Genomic DNA, 22,562 nt, shown 5'->3' on the forward strand with positions numbered 1-22,562 from the left:
ATGCATTTATGTGCTTTTTAAAATATTAAGATTGTACTGTATATATCATTCTGTAACTTGCTTTAAAATATTTAATTTTTTAAATAATACATTTTATATATTTAATTTTTTAAATAATACATTTTATATATTTAATTTTTTAAATAATACATTTATATGGTTTAAAAAAGCATATAACTATATTCAGTGAAATATCTTGTTTCCTTCCAGTCCTGTAGTTAACTGCTGTTTACCAGTTTCTTTCCAGAGAATTTTTATGTTTATAAAAGATTTTATGAATACTTTTCTTTGCTACACTTCTTGATTTTTCATACAAATAAAAGCATGCTATAATTACTATTCTGCACCTTGGTTTTTTCACTTGATATGTCTTGTGATTCATTCCAAATCATTACATAAAGTGCTTTTTCTTTTTTACAGCTGTCATTTTATAATATTCCATTGTATGTACCATAATTTATGTAACCAGTCCCCTGGTAATGGACTTTTAGATTACTTCCAGTTGTTTACAGTTAGTAACAGTGCTACAGTGAATAAACCTTGTGTATAGGTCATTTTGCCCTTTACCATAGGATATTCCTAGAAGTAGAATTTTTAGGCTAAAGGGTATGTGCATTTCAATTTGGATAGATACTGCTAAATTGCCCTCCAGGAAGTTATGTCTATTTACATCCTCACCAACAATGTATAAGAGTATTTGCTTCTCCATACCCATGTCAGTATCGGATGTTACTAAACTGTAAACTATCACCAATATGATAGGTAAAAATTTATATTTCTCTTATTATGAAAGATGTTTATGAGAGCCTTATTTTCTATGAACTTTTTCCTATTTTCCCCCATTTAACTTAGATTGTTAGTCTTTTCCTATGGGTTTGTAAGAGTTCTTTATTAATGGAATTAATCCTTTGTCTGTGATGTGAATTGCAAATATTTTCTCCTGGTTTGTCTTTTGCCATTTCATATGATGACTTTTATATGTAGAAATATCTGATGGGGGGGCAAAGGGAGAGGGAGAGAGAATCTTTTGTTTATTTATTTTGAGAGAGAGCACACACATGCACTCGTGGTGGGGAGGTGCAGAGGGAGAGAGAGAATCTCAAGCCGACTCCCCACTGAGCATACACACATGGGGATTGATCTCACAATTTTGAGATCATAACCTGAGCTGTAATCAAGAGTTGGGCACTTAACCGACTGAGCCACCCGGGCGCCCCTCTGATTTTTAGTAAGTCAAACTGATCATTTCTTTCAGGGCTTCTGGGCTCTGTATGATGCTCTGAAAGGGCTTCCCCACTGTACGGTTATTACAAACATTTCTCCCTGGTTTCTTCTATTAATGGCTTAATTTTTTACATTTAAACCATTTCATCTGTAATTTATTTTGAAGATTCTTAATGCCCTTGGCACACAGATCTAATTCTGGTTTTTTATTATTGTCTGTTGTCTATTTTGTGTCATCTCTGCTCAGTTTTAATTATTGTAGCTTTTCATTATGGTAGGAATAGCCCCTCACTTGTACAGCATCTTTTTTTTTTTTTTAAGATTTTATTTATTTATTTGACAGAGACAGAGACAGTAAGAGCAGGAACACAAGCAGGGGGAGTGGGAGAGGGAGAAGCAGGCTTCCCGCCGAGGAGGGAGCCTGATGTGGGACTCGATCCCAGGACCCTGGGATCATGACCTGAGCGGAAGGCAGACGTTTAACGACTGAGCCACCCAGGCGCCCTGTACAGCATCTTCTGTTGTTGATTTTTTCCCCCTGACATTCAAACATTTGTCATTTTATTTACGCCTTAACTGCTTCGTCATTTTTGGATAAGGACAGGAAAACCTTCTTATACAATGTGATCTGAATCATTTTCTGATCAAATGAGGGCAATTAAGGAGTCATTCAAACATTTTATTTTCTTTTAAAACATCTAAAATTACCTTTGTTCAACAATCTTTGGCTATAGGGCCAAAACCTTTTCTGGGAGTATGGATCCACTGATGGAGTTTCATATCATCTTTCTTGAATAAATTGCACCCATAATACATGATACAGGACTTCCAGTTTTAATTTCTTTATACTGGACTAGCAGTTTAAAGATCCAGTAATCTGAGTATAAAACCTACATTTTTAGTTTTTTTTTTTTCCTTCTAACTTTGAAAGTTGTCTTGCCTCTACATAGTTTGACATCAAGTTTTTATAGAAGTTTTTGTGTGGGCATAAATTTTCAGCTCCTTTGGTTAAATACCAAGGAATGTAATTGCTGGATCCTATGGTAAGAGTATATTTAGTTTTGTAAGAAACTGCCAAACTGTCTTCCAAAGTAGCTATACCATTTTGCATTGTCACCAGCAATGAATGAGAGTTCCTTTTGCTCCACATCCTCATCAGCATTTAATGTTGGTATTGTTTTGGATTTTGGCCATTCTAATGTAAGTATATAGTGGTACTGTGTTGTTTTAATTTGCATTTCCCTGATGATATATGATGTGGCATATCTTTTCATGTGCTTATTTGTCTTCTGTATATCTTCTTTGGCAAGGTGTCTGTTAAGGTCTTTGGCTCATTTTTTAAGTCAGATTGTTTGTTTTCTCATTGTTGTGTTTTAAGAGTTCTTCATATATTTTGGATAACATTCCTTTATCATATGTGGCTTTGCAAGTATTTTCTCCCAGTTCGTGGTTTGTCTTTTCTTTCTCTTGACATTGCTGGTCACAGAGCAGAAGTGTTTAATTTTAGTGAAGTCTAGCTTATCAGTTCTTTGTTTCATGGATCATGCTTTTGGTCTTGTATCAAAAAAGTCATCACCATACCCAAGGCCATCTAGGTTTCTTCCGATGTTATCTTCTAGAAGATTTATAGTTTTGCATTTTACATTTAGGTCTATGACTTATTTTGACTTAATTTTTGTGACAAGTGTAAGGTCTGTGTCTAGATTCATTTTTTTTGCATGTGAATGTCCAGTCAGTGTTCCAGCACCATGTTGAAAAGACTATAATTGCTCCATTGTATTGCCTTTGCTCCCTTGTCAAAGATTAGTTGACTTTATTTATGTGTGTCTGTTTCTGAGCTCTCTATTCTGTTTCACAGATCTGTTTGTCTATTTATTCCCCAGTACTACATTGCCTTGATTACGGTGCCTTTATAGTAAGTCTTCAAGTCAGATAGTGTAAGTCCTTTTTGAAGAAAAACTTTGCTCTTGTCTTTCAATATTGTTTTAGCTATTCTGGGTCTTTTGCTTCTCCATATAAACCTAACAATGAGTTTGTTGATATCCAGAAAATAACTTGCTAGAATTTTGATTGGATTGTATTGAATCTATAGATCAAGTTGGGAAGAACTGACATTTGACAATACTGAGTCTTCCTATCCATGAATATGGATTATCTCTGTATTTATTTGGTTCTTTGCTATCTTTCGTCAGTGTTTTATAGTTTTCCTCATGTAGATCTTGTACATATTCGTGTTAGATTTATATCTAAGTATTTCATTTTCGGGAGTTTTTATTTTCAAATTCCACTTGCTCATTGCTGATATATAGGAAAGTGGTTCGTTTTTCAAATTAACCTTGCATCCTATGACCTTGCTATAATCGCTTACTAGTTCCAGGAACTTTTTTGTTGATTTTTTAGAATTTTCTACTTAGGTGATTATGTCATCTGTGAACACAAGCGGTTTTATTTCTTCCTTCCCAGTCTGTATGCCTTTTCTTTTCTTTTCTTTTCTTTTTTTCTTCTTATTGCATTAGCTAGGGCTTCCAGTAAGATGTTAAAAAGTTGTGGGAAGAGGAGACATCTTTGCTTTGTTCCCGATCTTAGTGGGAAAGCTTTGAGCTTCTTACCATTAAGTATGATGATAGCTGTAGGTTTTTGTGGATGTTCTTTATCAATTTGAAGAAGTTCCCCTCTATTCCTAGTTTACTGAGAGTTTTTATTATGAATGGGTGTTGAGTTTTGTCAGATGCTTTTTCTGCATCTATTGATATGATCATGTGATTTTTTTTTTCTTATTTGGCTGTTGATGTGATGAATTCCATCACATTACATTGATGTGATTTGATGTGTTGATTTTGGAATGTTGAACCAGCCTTGTATTGGTGTAAATCCTGCTTGGTTATGGTGTACAATTATTTCTATACAATGTTGGATCTGATTTGCTAATATTTTGTTGAGGATTTTTGCGCCTATGTTCATGAGAGATATTGGTCCATAGTTTTCTTGTGATGTTTTTTTCTGGTCTTGGTGTTCGGATAATGCTGGCCTCATAGAATGATTTGGGGAAGTATTTTCCTCTGCTTCTGTTTTCTTAAAGGCATTATAGGGAATTGGTATAAATAAATGTTTAGTAGAATTCACCAGAGAACCCATCTAGGCCTGGTGCTTTTGGTTTTGGAAAGTTATTAATTGTTGATTACATTTTTCTTAGGAGGTATAAGCCTACTCAGATTATCTCTTTCTTTCTGGTAATATTTGGCAGATCGTATCTTTCAAGGAATTGGTCTATTTCACCTAGGTTGTCACACTAGTGAGCATAGAGTTGTTTATAGTATTCCTCTGTAATGTCCATGATATCAAAAGTGATGTCCCTATTTTGATTTCTGAGTTAGCCTAGAATTTTGCCTAAAGAAAGGAAACCAAGTTTAGATCCTATTCACGTAGGTGTAACTAACCAGGAGACATGCTGGAGTTGATATTCCACTGCTGCCCATCCCTGGCTGCTCAGTGTCCACTAAGCCACAGAACAGAGATCAGAAACACTGCCACACTGCTGCCAAGATCTTAAAGGTCTTCATGACTCCATTTGGCAAAAGAGCCTGTACAGCTTACACTTCTAACTCTCACTTCTACCTTACCAGTCTAGGTGAGAAACCCATTGACATTTGAGATGCTTTTTGGGCCACATATTAAGTTCCAATTTAAGGACTCCTTCTAGGCTGTTTATTTTGTTCTGTTGGTTAGTCTGTCTCTTAATACTTGTGCTACGTCTGTACTTCTTAATTATTTAGATTTCAGTTTTAACCCGTGCCCAGTAATCTCAGAAAGGATTCTCAAAAAATAAGAATTAGATTGTCCTAGTATAAACATTTACCTTCTCCAGTTCAGGCCTTTGCCAGCGTGAGACTATTTTATCTAGAATTGATCATTTCTTTGACTCTAAATACAGCCCTTTCCTGACCTGGGTAGCATGGTGAAAAGCAGGTCTTTCCTTATTTGATTTTGCAGTAAAAACTGAAGACATACATCTCTGATTTTTAACAAGTAACTTAAACTCTTCACCAGTTTTAAGATTTGCCTTCTGGGGCTGAATGGTGGAGAGATGAGGGAGAAATCAGATTATTTTCATTGTGTAACCTTCTATGTCATATGCATGCATTACCTGCTCAAAAGAACAATTAAAACCATTTTTTTAACAATTATCCTTAAAAAGGGTGAACATGTGTATATATCCTTTTGATTGCTGCTGAGAATCTTTGTCGAGGCAGGGAAGGTTAGGCTTTTTTTCCTCCTCTCTTTGAATATCAACACCAGAACTAGATTTGGTCTAGGGTGGTAGTGATTTCTTCACCTTATGTGTTCCCACAGCAGGTGTGTTGCCGCCAGACTGATTACTGGCAGTTTGTGAAGGACATCCGCTGGCTCAGTCCCCACTCAGCCCTTCATGTGGAGAAGGTAAGAAGGGAAAAGTAACCACAAGGCTTTGTTGTTTGACGTTCTGTCTGAAGAGTCTCCTAGGCTAGAAGGATGGTGTGTGTCAAGTTTCCTATTAACTGAGGAAATTATTCCTGTAGGACTAATTTGGAGGGGAGGATTATTTGCTTTTAAAAATAAACCGTGTTAAGCCCATTGCTCCAGGCTACTTTCTGTCCTCTGGGGAAGGGGTGAAAAAGTTTTGTTATTTTCAGAAGATCTGCATATTAGGACCAGAATGAAGCTGTTCAAAATCCTAGGAAAATGTCAAGAGGTTCCCTGAAGTGGTTGGAGAAGTAGGAATGAATGCTTATTAGTTCAGTATAGCACCTCTGATTTCCAGTCAGGGAAACAGCTCATGGAGGTTAGTGACTGGGCCAAAGTTACACAGGTGGTTCCAGATCAGTCACTGCCCAATGTATGTATCTATTTATTTAACTCTTCATTATGGAAGATTTCAAATATATACCAAATTAAAGAGAATAGTGTAATGAACCCTGAAATATCTATCACCTGTCTTCGGTACTTGTCAGTATCTGGCTAGTTTTGTTTCATGTATATCCCAGCCACTGCCAGGTTCATTGCTGAGATGATGTCAGGAAAAGTAATTTGTTTTTAAATGATCAGGAAACCAAATCCTCAGGTGTCAGACTGGCCTTTTTTTGTGAGAAAAATCCAGAGCCCAGTGGTTTTCTTACATAGACTCTCTTTGTCCTTCTCACATAATTTTTCTTACCACCACTCCCCTTCACCTCCAACTAACTTCCTTTTCTAAACTATATTGCTGTAGTTGTTTCTTCTTAGAAGCTGCCTATGAGACCTTGCTTTTAGAAACAGCCAAGTAGAAGGAGGTTCCAGATAGAGAATGCTATGACTAGAGCCAAAACGAGATGCTCAGATGGCTTCTCTTTGGTGGGGAATCTTTGGTGGCATCTTCGCAGATCCTTTCCCCCAGGGTTTTTGTTGCATTGTTTTCTGGAGACCAGCTGAAATGGAGGACTCTGTGAGAGAAGCCAAGAGGTCAAGTTTATCCTTCCTCTCAGTACCGCAGGCTAGATGTCTCTTTGGAGCTGGAACATAAAGAGACATAAACATAAAGAGGTAGCAGTGTTTTCCTCTCCTAGAGCTGCGTATCAGGTCTTAGCTGCTTCGTTCTTCTCCAGTGGTCTAGGCCAGCAGTGGGGCCACTAATCCCCCCTCCCCTCTCCTTCCTCAGTAACCTCTAGATGCTACCTGGAGGAAAAGACCCCTCTGATCGCCTCCTCTTCCTGTCTTCATTGAGTTCTCGGGTCCTTAGGCGTCAGTCTTGTGGTCTTTAGCAGGATGCGTGTTTTGACCCATGCCTCCTTGCCTCACAGTTCATCAGCCTGCACGAGAATGGCGAGAGCAGCACCGATGGCGTGAGCGAGCATGCTGTTGCCAAGTTGTGGCTGCAGCATAGCTTGCAGTGCCACTGTCTCTCCGCCCAGCTCCGGCCTCTGCTTGGGGACAGGCAGTATATCAGAAAATTCTACACAGGTACGTGGAGGTCACTTAGCCAGGATTGTTGCATATAATTCTTCATCTCTTCCACTTCACTCTCCCTTTATAGACTCTCACCCTGGGGCCCCAGACTTCCACTCGGTGCCATAGAGATTCTAATCCGAAGCATGTATCCAGTCTTCTTTATGAGTAAAACACGGTCCAACTTGATGCTAAGGTCTTCCCCTACTCCCATGGGTACAAACCGATAAGAATAACCACCGTTTACTGAGAATTTCTTATGTGCCAGTCACTGTTATGGACTGTTTATACATATACTCTTCCCAACAGCCCTGAGAGCCGGGTATTAATACCCCGGTTTTCCAATCGGGGAAGCAGAGCTCAAGGAGGCCAAGTCACCTCCAGCCAGGATTCAAATCTGGGACTCTGGGACTTTGAAGCCTCTTGTCACAGCCTCTCTATTATACTGCGCACTACCTAGCCTCTCCTATACTTACATGTCCCTGATTCCTCTTCTCTCTGCAGTGGCGTGATTCTCCTCAAGTCATTTTCACTTTTTGTCTCTTTCCTTCCCTGAGCCTCTCCCAGGCTGTGCAGGGAAGCCAGAGATCTCCCTGTTGGGCTCCATGGCAGCAGTAGCATTTCTCTCCCCAGATACTGCTTTCCTGCTAAGCAGCGCCCACGTCACGGCCATGCTCCAGTGCCTGGAAGCAGTGGAACAGAACAACCCCCGCCTCCTGGCTCAGATTGATGCGTCCATGGTAAGGGGGCAAGGAGTGATCTGTGTCTGTGCTGCGCCCCTGGACCTCACCATGGTATAACCCTCGGTAGCTGACTGCTTCTTTGTTTAGGCAGCTGTGAACTGAAAGGCTTTCATTAAAAAAGAAAAACTACTTGGAGAAGAAGGGGAGGTACCATTAAGTAGCTACTGAAGTAAAAAGTCTAAGCTTAAGGTCTATTTAAGGAGGGAGGTGTCTATTTTTTTTTTTTTAAGATTTTATTTATCTGACAGAGAGAGACACAGCGAGAGAGGGAACACAAGCAGGGGGCGTGGGAGAGGGAGAAGCAGGCTTCTGCAGAGCGGGGAGCCCGATGTGGGGCTCGATCCCAGGACCCCGGGATCGCTTAACAACTGAGCCACCCAGGCGCCCCGGAAGGTGTCTGTTTTTTAGATCCCTTTTAAAAATCCGTAGTCTGAGTAAGCTCTTCCTTAAGGGTAGGCTTGATAAGCTGGGGGGAAGAGGATGATTTTGAATCAGGGGTAGGACTTACAGTGCCATACCTAGTATGACCCAGTGTGACACAGGATCATTTTCGTCCTTGAAGTATAAAGAAAATTTAGTTGCTCGATATTGCTTATTGTTAACCCTCCAATTCACTCACCCCATCACTAACATCAGTTCCTCAGCTAGAATGGGGTCACAGTCCCTCTCCTTTCAGGAGAGATCCCCTATCTCTCTTGGTTTTTAAATTTTGATTCTTAGTTACCACCTATTAAATACTTCGTATGTGCCAGGCTTGGTGCTAGGCACAATACATGCATCATCTCGTTTAATTCTCACAGCTCTGTAACGTAGACATCATGTGTTTTATAAAGGAAGCCAACTGAGGGGACAGAGTAGGTAAGTCACTTGCTCCAAGTTTGTAAGTGGTAGGGTCCGAATATGAATACTGATTTATCTGATTTCTGACCATGTGCACAGTCTTAAGAACGTTGTTGTACTACCTCTATGATAAAGCGCTCCTAGTGTCCCAGCTAGGATTCCAGTTTCAGAAGCTGTGGTGTATGACAGGACTTCAGGGTTTCAAAATTGTATGCTCTAATAGAGCAGTAGAGCTGTATGCCGTATCGACGGGTCCTGGCTGCGGTTCCAAGCCTGCTGCCAAAGGTCCACTTCTAGCATTTCTGTAATGCCAAATGTTCCTCCTCTGAGGTCCTCTGTCCTCAGCTCTGACACATGTTTGTTTTGTAGTTTGCCAGAAAGCATGAGAGCCCGCTGCTGGTAACCAAGAGCCAGAGCCTGACAGCTCTGCCTGGATCCACATACACCCCTTCAACCAGCTATGCTCAGCATTCCTACTTTGGGTCCTTCTCTAGCCTCCACCAGTCCGTACCTAACCACGGCTCAGGTATGGGAACAGGAAGGGGGGTAGTCATGACATGTATGCCCAGGCCTGGAAAGTAGGGGACTTTGTGGGTGCACACAGGAGGGTATAGATAGAGCCGTGGGTTGGTGCAGTTTGTCAAATTTCATGTCTTAATAATGGACATCTTAAAAAATTTTCTAGTAACTAGCCTAAGATAATTCAGCAGAATCATGGAAGTAATAGAGGAAAGAGAGATGTTTTTAGATTGCCCTGGATTTCTAATCCATATTGCCAAGAAGACATTTGAATAATAATAGTTAACACTTATTGAGGGCCTGCCATGTGCAGGGCTCTGTTATAATCAGTTCATACATATTACTTCATTTGATCCTCAGAACAGTCCTATGCAGTAGGTGTTGTTATTATTGCTCATTTTACAGATGAGAAATGTATACTAGTAAATGATGAAGCCACTGTGTCAAGAGCCCACGCTCTTACCTTACCTTACCCAGCTTACCTGCTTCTAAGCAATTTTTGCTGACTTCACATGGCGTACCTTTTCTGAGGTGATACCATGTGTCCCGGGCACCCAGTAATGATAAGGAGTTTGGTCATTAGTTGTAGAGAAGCCCTTCATAGGTACCAAAGATTTCCAGCTCACCTTTTTCTCCTCTTTTTATACCCTAGAAAGAAGATCTACTTCCTTTTCACTCTCTGGCCCTCCCCGAAAACCTCAAGAGAGCAGAGAGCACATTTCACCAGTGCAGGATGAAGTCTTCCAAGCTCCCCTGCTTCCAGTCTCGGCATTAGCCAGGGAAACCCCCTCAACCCCAAACGAGATGAGCTCTAGCACTCTGACCAGTCCGCTAGAGGCATCCTGGGTCAGCAGCCAGAATGATTCCCCCAGTGATGCCAGCGAGGGGCCCGAGTACTTGGCCATCGGCAGCCGGGATCCCCGAGGCCGGCCCGCCAGCTGTCAGAGCCACAGCAGCAAAGCTGAGAGCAGCGCCTCCACCTCATTCTCCTCCAGCGGCTCGCAGAAGCTGGCTTCTGCCGCTTCTCCCCAAGGCGAGCAGGAGGGAGGCGGGCAGGGCCAGCTGTCCAGCAGCCTTCGCAGGTCCAGCTTCTCAGAGGGGCAGACCCTCACTGCCACTGGTGGAACAAAGAAGAGCCATACTCGCTCCCATTCGGATACCAACATTGCCTCCAGAGGAGCCCCAGGTAATGACAGTCTCCAGCCCCTACTTAGAAAGTTACGTGTCTGATGACCTGACGGGGTATCCTGCTTATGAAGAAAGAGGGAAGCTTACAGTGTAATATGAATACCCAGGAAATCTCTCTGAGAGTATTTATGTTTGTTCCTTTATACATTGCCAAATAGTAAATGTTTTCCTGGATTCTTTCAGTAGTTCCTTAGCATCAGAGGATAGTGTGACTAGTCACAGTTTGAGTTTTTAATGTTTCTCTCAGAGGGGAAATACTCATGAACTTTGAAAATAACCCCATTAAATTCCTCCCCTTTCTGTGATTCCTGACAAGTGTGGTCAGGTGTAATACCAGTATGAGAGAGGCAAAGTGATATTGGGGTTTCCTCATTAAAACTAGGATATATGAGTGTGGGATGATGTGACCTAGGAAACCAGTAGCGGGGGCTGACTGCTGCATCACTAATTCAGGGTGCCAGGCAGCCCAGTAAGGAGGCCCTGGCCACTGAGCCCTCCCTCACACAAACCCCAGCTGCTAGCAGAGGGCACCCTTGGCATGGGAGAGGTGGGGCTCGTTGCTTTTGCCATCTCCCTGCCATCTTCTGTCATGGGTTGTTAGTTCTGGCAGGCTTTGGTTGGGTTTCGTTTGTAGGAGAACCTCCATAACAGCAGGTATAACATGGATCTCTGCGCTCAAAGCCAGTTCTGGGTAGGAAAGCCCCAGAAATAAAATATAAAAAATTTAAAAAAAAAAGAAGATGATTTCCTTTAGCAACTGGAGCTGCCATTGATTTCTCATTGTAATTTCTAGAAAGGTGAGAGCTGACGCCCTCATCTGAAACTTCTGAGTGACAAACTTGTTTCTGTTTTCTACTCAAGATGTGGTTTGCCTGATTGGAACTCTCTAGGAAAAAAAAAATCTCCAAATCAAAGCCTGTCTTCCCACAAGCTTTCTTAGATGTGAAGAGTACATGGGTTAGCTCCTCACTTCACATCTGCTGCAGGCCTGCTGTCTGCTGTAGTCCAGGCCACTGGTCTTTGAGCATGGAAAACTTCCCTGCCCCCATTCTTGAATCCACATGGATTCCAGAAACCACGGTAACCTGCGTTGGAAAGGGGAGCCAGAGAAAACCTAAGCAAAAGGGTCTGAGGGAGAGGGGGTCGTGTGTAGCTTCTTGTATGAGTCAGCTACCTCGGTTCAGTAGCTGAGTACTTCAGCACTGGGGTTCCCTCCTGGGAGTTAAGTGCCCACCTCTGCTAGATGAAAGGACACTCTTTTTCTCACTCTGTTCTCATTTCCTCTGTTTGGACTCTCCTCTGCACCTGTCTGTCTACGTACAGGAGGCCCCAGGAATATCACCATTATAGTTGAAGATCCCATTGCAGGTTTGGGAGCCAGTCCTTTCTGTCTGCCGCCTCCTCCTTCTCTGTGACCATTCTTGCTTAGTTCAGAACCTCCTTTTCCATTCTGGTGTCAAATCAAGTCTGGCTAGGTTGGCTAATCCTGCTGCGATTCTTAGACCTGTCTCTAAAATGGCACCGATATTTTGCATCCTGTGTTTTCTATCTATGACTTCCAGATGCCTCATTTAGTCTCCCAAGAGCTTCTGGGAGGCAGAGTCAAGATTTATCAATCCTGTTTTGCCTAAAGGTGAACCTGAAGCCCACTATTTTTCTAAGGCATCATGATGAATCAGTGGCAGAATTTTTTTTTTTTATAACTGAGTACTTACTATGGATTACATTATTTTCCTTGAATTAACACCAGAATGTATTTTTTTCCCCTTTCTGTGGTCTCGGATGTGAATGCATGTTTTCTGCCTCTCCCAGAGTTCCGTTTCCTTTTTCTTTCACCTAACTTCCTTTCTCTATAAGTCCCATCCCACCCCCATTCCTGTCATTCACAGGCTTTTTCTTAAGTCTGTGACTTAAGTCTGTTTCTTTGGTTTTCATGGTGGTGTTCAAATGAAATGTTGTGTTCACGGCAGTATTAGTAGTAGAATGTGTCTGCATGACTGAGTGGGGAGGGAGGACTGAATGCTATGGCCTCCTGGGCAAGCCACTGAGTATGTTAGCTTGGAAAAGCGAAGGTTAAAGAGGAGGGAGTTGACAGGACCACTGTTTGGAAGAGCATTGTTATTCTTAAGGAGATGAGAAATTGTAAGAAGACTCAAGTGAGTGTGAGGAAATCTAAGCAGTAGAGCCGTTCATTTGAATGGGCAGCATCAGGAGGTAGTTAACTCAGGAAGCAAAGGCTGGGTGGATGGCCTTTACGTGTTGTAAAGGAAGAGGGGGCTGGTGTTGGAGTTTGTGTTGTGCACTAAATTTGACTGGGGACCTCAAAGATCCCCTCCAAGTCATAGTTTCTTACCAAGGCATCGTGGTGACTGCTGGTTTGTCTGTAGTTCAGTACTGAGGAGGAGAGCCCACTGGCAGGACCAGCAGAAATCTTGGAGACCCAAGGAAAACACAAAGTTATCTCTTACCACATAGTAGCATTTTTTCAATGAGAGGAGCGGCTGACAAGCTGGCACCATGTGTGGGGGATATGGGTTGGATGCCGCTCAGTCATCCACTCTCCAGAGCATCCTGCTCATTTCCCCGGCACCCGCCTGCTTTTGTGCCTGCTCTTCCTTCGGTAGCACTGGGAATTTTATGTTTTCCTTTGGAGAATATCAGTTTCTCATTTCTTGCGAGCCCTGCCTCCTGCTATTTCTCTACTCCTAACTCTCACTGTTCCTTGAAAACTTCTACCCAGCCACTTCCTACTTTGCCAGACTTCTCTTGAAACCTCTCCCTTCCTTCTCCAGGAAGGCTGGGTGTGAGCCCTGTGGCCGAGCCTTTTGGATATAGGGCCATCGTCCTTGGCTTCTCGAGCATTGTCTTGATGCTTCTTTTAAGGAAATTGCTGGATTTTATTTTGTTTTTCACCTAATTCAGAAGCAAGTTAAATATGTAGGTATGACACATTTCAGGTTCAGTGTAACCATTCTGAGATTATTTAAAAGCCCAGTGTCAAGGTATCAGAAAAGTTTCAGTGTGCCTATCTTTGTTTTACCGTGTGAGGACTGTTTTCTACATTGGTTCTTGTCAAGAGGATGGAAATATTGGCCAATATTCTTAGAACATTTGGTAAGAAGCTGGAAGAAAAAAGAACTCAATTCATGAGTCCATTTTGATTTGATTCTTTTTCATGTTTGTGTTGCTGCATTCGGGGTCATGTTTTCTCTTTTCCTCTCAGACTATACCGACTCCCCATCTCCTTTCCTCCATGTGTTCCTGCATTCTTGGACTGTTCCCCATTGGTGTGCCACCTCTCTCCTGCTTTGGGAGGGCATTGGGAATGGGAGCAGTTAAATGTGGAAACTCCAAAGTTGGGAATGTATGTGTTGCTCATCTCGTATGTGTGTTTTTACTCCCTGGTGGTCACTGACACTAGAATCCTGCAATGATAAGTCGAAGTTGAGAGGCCCCTTGCCCTACTCTGGCCCAAGCAGTGAAGTCAGCACACCCAGCTCTCTGTACATGGAGTATGGTGAGTACTAGGAAGGCCAGGGCTGCAGCTGTGTCCTTCCTCTGCTCTCCCCTTGTGCCTGCTAAGCTCTGAGCTGTCTGGCTCACGTCGGCTCCGTGGAGGGTACACACCATACGGTCGCACCCTTCCTTTCATCATTTACAGCCCCCATGCTAGAAATCACACAGTCCCGCCATTTCTTTTGCTCCTTTCTGACTTAGGGGTCCCACCCTCTCTTACACTGTGGGTGTTATCACCATGACTGTCTGTCGCTCCAGATGGAATGGCTCTCTGAGTGGGTGAGAGGGACCTTGAAAAGAAGCCTTTGAGTGCTGAGGCTGAATTACCAGAAGATAAGCTACACATGGAAATCATCCACAGGAGGAAGCTATTTGTTCCCTTGTCTGATTTTCAGCAAAGGTTTTTTGTTTCCTTTTTTGTAGGGTAGGAGGGCAAGTATGTCATCTTTAAATTTTGATGGTGAAAGGATTGTCTCTGGGCTCTCTTCATTTATCCTGTTCTTTAACCAAGAGGCTTAGTGCTCAGGGATTCTGAGATTCAGAGAAATTCCTTAAGAAGGTAGACATCTTCTTTCCAACCTGTTACCTAGGAGAACTTGGGAGTGTCTCTAGTGGTAAAATCATCCGATTTCTCAAGAAGATTGTCTGTTACAGATTTGCTTTCCAAGTCAGAGCTTTTCACATCCACATTCTGTTTTCCCATAGAGGGTGATCAGTACCTGTGCTCGGGGGAGGGCATGTTCCGAAGACCATCAGAAGGACAGTCCCTCATCAGCTACCTGTCTGAGCAAGACTTTGGAAGCTGTGCAGACCTGGAAAAGGTGAGGAATCTAAGGGGCTACTGAAGAGCTCATGAGTTGGGACATCTGGCCTGAGGGTCTGTGGGGTTTGTTCTAAAGAGGTTTTGGGTACACAGCAGGAGCATGAGCAAAGCCCATGGGTGAAAGTAAGTTCAGAGTAAAGATAAGCTCAACAAGTTCAATCTCTAGAGAACTTTTCAGGGAGTATCTTCTCCTCACTGAGTCCAAAATATTAATGGTTTTGTGTTAGAAGCTGCCTTGGGCACAGAAGTATTGCATTTTAGCCACATCATTATTGTTTCCTTGACCCTGGAACCTTAGGTAAAAGTATTTCCAGAATCAACTTCTATACTTTGTTCTAAGGCTCAGATATGTAATAAATAATGTCCCTATAGCATTTAGAGCTTACATTTACCTTAATGCTTTGTCTACAGGGTTATCTGTATATCCCCATAGGTATCAGGTAAGACCCTGATATTAAATTCTATCATAGTTTTATGTAGAAAGTGGGATAGGAAGGCCAGGCATGGCAGGTTTGAGAGCAAAGAGGATATAGAACAGTTTTTTTGGCCATCAGCTTTTCTTAGAGCAGAAGTGTTTGTTTCCCTGAGTGTTTTGAACGAAAGCAGTGCACGTCTTAGAAGCTCTACTTTCCAGCAATCAGTGAGGGGTTCAACACATCTAGCCCTTCGCGAGTCAACTTCTTTGGTATGCTCCTTCGCCCAGGAGAATGCCCACTTCAGCATCTCAGAGTCCTTGATTGCTGCCATTGAGCTCATGAAGTGCAACATGATGAGCCAGTGCCTAGAGGAGGAGGAAGAAGAAGAGGAAGACAGCGATAGAGAGATCCAGGAACTGAAGCAGAAGATCCGCCTGCGTCGCCAGCAGATCCGCACCAAGAACCTGCTCCCCGGGTACCAGGAGGCTGAGCACGGAAGTGAGTGGGGCTGCAAGCACCTCAGTAACGCTTCTGCAGGGCTTCAGGAGAAGACTTGGTGCCTCGGGCACCTCCTTTATTGTTTCACTTTGAGATGAAGCCAAGGGCTCCTCCGCTGTCAGAAAGATTCTTTTATGTTCTAATTTTTTTCCTACCAGACCCAGAGTCCTAGAGTTCATCCATTTCTTCCCTCAGAAATAGCTTCCAAAAAATAGGTTTCTGGCATGAGAACTAAGACTGCTGGTCCCAGCGTCACTTCCCAGATAGTAGTACCTTCTGTTTATGTGAAACTTTCAAAATTTCGTGAATAAAATGGGGAACAACCGGCAAGAAGAGCTAGTTTCCATTTCCCCCAGCATCACTCCGAGCCAAGTTTCTGTTTACTTTGCTGTTGAAGTCCTACCAGGTCCCTTTCATTGTGACCCTAAGAGTAGGTGACCTCTTTCTGTCCTGCTTATTACCTTTCTTTTTCTTTTTTTTTCTTTCTAAACATAGCAGGTTTTCGGGTCACTTCTAGCAGCTCCCAGTTTAGTTCACATGATTCAACACAGTTCTCTGACTCTGGCTCTGCTGACGAGGTTGATGAATTTGAAATCCAAGGTAAGGAGCGACACTACTTCAGTCCACTTTCATTACCTGTTTCTTTCAGTTTGAAGTCATAGACTGAGAAGCTTTCCCTAAGTATAGAGAATCTTCAATATGGTCCATTTTGGAACGTTGTCAGTAATTGTAAGAGACGGCCTCTCTTGCTAAAAACAAAACCCCTTTAGTAAAATTTAAGCAGAAAAGAACACTGAAAGGAAGTGCTTCAGAGTGGTCTGGGTGCTGAAGTCACATGGGTGGGTCTCAGTTGCACCTTTCTCTTAGATTTCACTCGCGTTCCTCCTGCTCACAGCCTAGGACTGGCCCATACCTGCTTGAAGTTAGAATCCTATTCTCTTGTGCTCCATAACACACTCAAGATTGTTTCAAAGTGTTTAAAAGGAGCTTTGTTATAATCCTAAGAGAAAAGGACAAAAAGAATCATTTGGGGGGAAAAGCAAAACAGGAAAAAAAAAAATGAAGTTTACAAAGTAGAGCTTTATTCTGTTCTCTCCGTGTTCACTTGCTTAGCAGAGTCCCAGACCCTCGTTGCCGTCATTGTTGTTGTTGTAAGCATTTACACAGAGAAGGGGAGGGGCTCTAATCTGGGAAGGCAGTTGTGTTAAATCAGGTTCACCCATGATTAATGGATTAATCCATTCCTGCAAATCATAGATTTCTTCAAGTCCCCATCAGTGCAGCAAACAAACCAAAAAGCAGTTCTGGGACATAAGCTTTCTCCCACAAGTTATTTTCTTACAGAGGTGAATTGTATCTGTAATTCTCCATTGTAAGATGATGAAGAATAGATCTTTTCTTATAGATCTGTTTATATCAATCTAGAGAATTGACGTAATTCACTTTTCACCTGCACAGACCTCCAATAGTAATCAAAACCTGGTGCTAGCTGGATTTCTTCCCCATTCAGAAATACAATTTTTACACATATTTTTCCAGGTCTCTAGGACATCTTCCTTCTTTGTTCTCTTTAATATCTCTGATTTCTATTCACGGCAATAATTGCCACTTAAAACCCCATTTTTTTGGTTTGTTTGTATGTGGTTTTCCAACAACATTTCTCCAGTTCTCTGACACCAACTGAGTATCTTGATAATTCAATTCTGACAGTAACTCCTGGAGTTAGCATAGACCCCACAGGTTAAGGGCTCAATACCACGGGATGCTCCCATTGGAGATGTCAACCACAAATGGGGTCACCAGGTTACCTGCTCTTCTCCCCAACCAATTACAAATTCAGGGGATTCCCATGACCTCCCCCCCCAACTCAGATTCCATAATTTGCTAGAATGACTTACAGAACTCAGGAAAACACTACACTTAAGATTACCGTTTACTGTAAAGGATACAAAAGAACAGTCACATGAAGAGATACTTAGGGTAAGGTCCCAAAGTTCCCTGAGCCCAGGAACCTCTGTGTCCATGCACTCAAGGTGGGCTATCCTGCCAGTATGTTAGTATGTTCACCAACCAGGTAGCTCTCCAAACCTCACCATTATAAGTGTTTTATCAAGGTTTCATTTCATAGGTAGGCATGAGTGCTTAAATCATTGGCCATTGGTGATGGAACTTAATCTGCAGTCCCTCTCCCTTTTTGGGTGATAGGGGGAAGGGGCTAAAATTTCTAATCCTCTAATCTGGTGGTTGGTTTTTCTTCTGGCAACCAGCCCCCTGAAGTTATCTGGATGCTCCCTAAGCGTCACCTCATTAGGTGACTCAGATATAACAGAAAGGGACTCTATGAGTAACAAAAGACAGTCCTATCACTCTGGAAATTGCAAAGGTTTTAGGAGCTCTATGCCCAAAACTAGGCAGAGACCAACTATCGTTTATTATACCACAATCTGATTGACTTGATCTTCAAATTAGAAGAAAATAAAAGGGTTCCGCCTTATCTCTCGGATCAACAGAATTTCATGAGGGTAATATTAAGGTAAATTCAAAACACTGCTTCATTGGGTGTGGAGCAGTCCACTTGACTACTAAGTGTTCCTTGCAGCAAAGCAAGGAGCCAGGGGAAGCTGTTCAGTCTGGAAGGAGCCAAATCTGAAATAGCCTGCCTGGCGGTGGCATGAAATGCATTCCTAGGGGAAGCTGTTGTTGCATTTGTGGCCCCAGAGGAGTTGTTTAGTCTACTAACTCTAGTCAGCTCAGGATGGAAATTGTTAAAGGAAAAGACCTTAGGGGGAGGGTTTCTCAACCACTAGGCCAGGTAATTCTTTGTTGTAACAGACTGTCCAGTGCATTGTAGAACGTTTAGCTTCTTCCTCAGCCTCTTACCCAAATATCTACAAGGGTGCAAAATCTCCCCTCGTTGAGAACCACTACCTTTGAGGTCTTTAAGGCCAGGCTGGGTTGGGGAAGCAGCAGTAACTATGTCCCAAGACATATTGAGTACCTGCCTATGGATGTAACGTCCTAAAAGTGGTTCATCTTTTGGAGCAAAGTCAAGTCCTGATTCCAGGAACATATGGTATAGAACTGTCATTCTCATCGATTTACCTCCTATCTGAATACTAAAGGGCCCCCTTTTATAATCATTATCACAGATGGTAGCGAAGGATCTAACCTGACTCACATGTCAAAGAACGGACTCTCAGTGTCAATGGCCTCGATGTTTTCAGGTAGCCTGTGTTGGAAGTGTGGGTGCCCTTGTACATGCATGTGTGTGAATGTTTGCATCAGCTTTTGTACATTCTGTATCTTGTGACACCTGTCTATAAGGTTTAGAGACTAGTTGGGAAAAACCAGACTTGAGCCAGCAAAGAACATTTCAGATACTCATTTTCTTCTTCATATGACCCCCAAACAATCCTCCTCGCTGAGATTGTCCTTGTTGGCCCTTCCCTCCAGTGATATTTATAGACTGAGTGGTCACTGTGGCTGATGGAGGTAGCAGACAGTTTAGAAAGCAGTGGTCAGGTGAAGAGATTTTAGTTCAAACCAATAGCTAAGCTACTGCTACATGTTCAGACAGCAGAAGTCAGATAGAATGGTGTGAAAGCATAGTGTGTCTTTAGAGTTTTGAACTTGCAGAGTCAGTTTGCAGAAAGCTAGCTCTTCTTGGAATTTTGCGTACCATTAGGATTTACTGCAGCAACTGTTTGGCCTTAGTAATTGCTTTATGATTCAAACCAGTAGGCTTTCTGTAGGGGGGCGTTAACTGAAAGTAGTGATTTTCTACTCAAAGTGGCTTTAAAACACACACCAGCAAAACTCAGGACTTTTTATTAACAGTTCATTTTAACTGTTAATGGTGTCAGCCACTAGAATTTGAAATACTTATATAAGATTAGCTGAAGATTTGAAGAAATAAAAGTATTTAGGTTCCTTTTTCTCTGTTTCCAAACAGTTGTAATTTATTCTAACGTCGTCTTCCCTTGCTTGAGATGTAATTATCCTATCACTTTTAACTGGTTTCTTATGTGTTTACAACCACAATCCTTTTGCGGGTACATTTATTGACTGCCAGCCATTTGTCTGTCAGAGCATATCCAGTTTGCCTTAACCGTAAGGCAGACTTTTATTTGGTCTTGCTGGCATCTTTTCTTCCCCCATTTTGGGAGCTTTAAATTTTTTTATACATTTTTATACATTTATACATTTTATATATGTATATGAAACATTTTTCAACTAAAAAACTGCTTTTTCTTGTGACCCACAATCCTAGCACGTTTTGGGAGTTAGAGGGAAAGCAATCAGAACAAGTCCTCTCAAAAGTAGTGGCTTGTTTTACCTTCTTTCTACATATAGATTCTTATTTATGAAAGTATAATTTACATTTCATCTTTCTTTACTCTAGACTTCTTTATTGCTTTCTGTTCCTTTTCATCTGTTTCTGGTTTATTAATGGTACAAAATTCTTTCTAAAGAGTGTCATTATAGTTCTCATTAGCGGTCTTCCGATTATATCCAGAGGTTTACAGATGTGTGTCTTTTTGATCATCTTAAGTGATTTATGCTCTTGAAGAACCTCTGAGAATACTATCAGAGGAAGGTCATTAAAATCTATAACACCCTTGGAAAAATGTAAGTGCTTCAACATCATATTATAGACATCATCTATGATGAATACTCTATATAGTATAATACTCTGCTTGATGTAGTCACATTTCTTAGATTCTGATTTACTGAGTAGACCATATGGAACAAAGGTGTTTCTGAAGGAAAAGGATTTAGAAATTACTTCCTCCTAGCAATAAACTAGTAGATATAAACCTTGTGATCACAGAAAGCTTATTCGTAGAAAGCTTTGTGTTCATCAACACCTACTCCTTTCAATAATTTTTAGTAAATTTACCGAGTTGTGCAACCGTCACCATAATCTAGTTTTAGAACATCTTTATCATCCCAATAAGATTACTTGTGCCCATTTACGGTTAATTTCTGTTCTCACCCTGAGTCCCAGTCCACTGCTAATCTGCTTTTGGCCTCTATAGATTTGCCTTTTCTGGACATTTCATATAAATATATCATACAGTATGTGATCTTTTGTGTCTGGCTTCTTTTATTTCATCAGTTCCTTCTGATGGTACCTGCCAGACTGGTGTGAGATCATTTATAAGCTCCCATTCGCAGATTGTCTTTTCAGCTTCTTTAGCTTTATGGTTTTGTTGTTCGCCACCCCTCGTTTCCCTTTTATCACAGATTTATCAATTGTTCTTTATCTTCCTTTGGTGATTCTTCTAGAATTTCAGTCTTCCACATACATGTATCTAGTCGTGGTCCAATTAGGAAACAGAAACCACAGAGTAATTTGAATAGGGAAAATTTAAAATAAAGAATTATTAACTGTCATGGGGGACTGAAGTAATGGGAGACTGGCTCATAAGGAGTAAAAAGAACTCTAAAGAATACAGGAATAGTAGATACAGGTAGCAGTCAGCATCCCTGGGGCTGATGTAAAGCACCCAGGAAGGAACAAATGTAGGAGATGGCCACATCCCCAAGGCTGAGATCCAGACCTCCTGGCTCAATAGAGCTGGATACATTCTCTAAGGCTGCAGAGCTGCCCTAAGAGAATGCCTGGGGATGTTGCCCACAAGCGGTACCATGCCAACAGCGTCAGGAAACCCTTCTGTGGGGTGCTGGCGGGGGCTGCCACTAGGGAGGGGCTGAGATGCTCAGAACGCAAGAGCTACTGGTGGAGGTGGTTCCTGGGAGGTGCCAGTCCTGTGGCACTTGCCTGAAGCTTTCCCAGGAGGAGCCAGGGCAAGCTGTTTGTGAGAAGTACCGCTAGTGGCACTCTGCTGGAAGGCCACCTTCATGGAGGTGTGCTTCCTCAGGGGAAAGTCACATGCCCTACATACTGGAGTCTGCCTAGAGGAGCACACCAGACTCAGCAAGAGAAACCCCTTCCTCCTCCAGTGTCCCTGCCGTGCCCGCTACTGACAAAGTTTAACATGGTGCTGTCTGGCAGAGGGCCACTGTTTATGAGTCCGGCTCCATCATCATAGAGCAGACAAAAAGAAGGGCGGGTTTGGAGCTGAAAGGCAGTAAATTGATAACTGGGACAATATATAAAGACAGAAGTTCATAAACTGTGGTTTTCTGACAAGTGTTTAAATTATGTCCACTTCAAGGTAATCAGTGGATTCTCCTCACACTGCCCTTTTATATATTCTTTTTCTTTTTTAAAAAGCAGAGTAATTGTGATTCTCCATTTAAAAATGTTTCCTCTCTAGTCAGCAGTTACAGAAAATTCACTGGAGTTAGATCTCCAAATGTGTTGGGTATTACCTTATCTGCTAGAAGGAAAGCAGGAAGGAAACCAATGTCAAACTGGTCAGTAAATTCTGAAGTCGGCTCTCTTCCTGTGCCTCACTTTGTTTAAAAATTTGCAGATTTTGCTATGGTACCGAGATTTTAACCAGTTCTTCCCTGATCATCCCAATACCAGTGCCTGGACATGCAAAATTTCTTACAGCATGTCATTTTTTAAATTTTTTTTTTTTGGTTTATTTTTGAATTATTTTCAGTCAGTAGTGATAGCCTTATCTAAAGCATCAGAAGCATTTGAAATCAGTTCTCTTAGGAAAAAATACTTGCCAAAGAATCAATTAAAAGTTTCATAATGATGTTAACTTCCATCCAACTGAATGGCCTTCTCCTCTCTCTACTCATTAATTTTTGTCTTAGACCCTGGTCTACTTTTATCCAGATTCTCAACTAGTATTCCAACCACATTAACTTAATTATATGCTTGAACTGACCAGAGAGTCAGCAGAATGCAGAAGA

General features: G+C 41.9%; 1 protein-coding gene across 9 annotated transcripts in view; it reads left to right on the plus strand.

Moving 5' to 3' along the window:
* The window catches only part of RUBCN (rubicon autophagy regulator), a 61,241-nt gene that overhangs the window by 27,542 nt on the left and 11,137 nt on the right, over window positions 1-22,562 (plus strand). Inside the window, exons 3-12 of one of the 9 annotated variants that reach the window (XM_028101028.2) lie at window positions 5,575-5,661; window positions 7,038-7,197; window positions 7,816-7,922; window positions 9,135-9,291; window positions 9,937-10,470; window positions 13,894-13,989; window positions 14,694-14,809; window positions 15,515-15,725; window positions 16,221-16,325; window positions 18,875-18,949. In XM_028101028.2, coding sequence (XP_027956829.1) covers window positions 5,575-5,661; window positions 7,038-7,197; window positions 7,816-7,922; window positions 9,135-9,291; window positions 9,937-10,470; window positions 13,894-13,989; window positions 14,694-14,809; window positions 15,515-15,725; window positions 16,221-16,325; window positions 18,875-18,949 — 1,648 coding nt within the window. The remainder of the gene's footprint in view (window positions 1-5,574; window positions 5,662-7,037; window positions 7,198-7,815; window positions 7,923-9,134; window positions 9,292-9,936; window positions 10,471-13,893; window positions 13,990-14,693; window positions 14,810-15,514; window positions 15,726-16,220; window positions 16,326-18,874; window positions 18,950-22,562) is intronic. The other 8 variants (XM_028101029.2, XM_028101030.2, XM_028101036.2 and 5 more) reach the window with 8 other exon arrangements.

The sequence above is a fragment of the Eumetopias jubatus genome, unplaced genomic scaffold (genome assembly GCF_037043125.1).
Source record: "Eumetopias jubatus isolate StellerSeaLion01/CBP00866 unplaced genomic scaffold, mEumJub1_p1.0 scaffold_1, whole genome shotgun sequence".
NCBI classification, from domain to species: domain Eukaryota; kingdom Metazoa; phylum Chordata; class Mammalia; order Carnivora; family Otariidae; genus Eumetopias; species Eumetopias jubatus.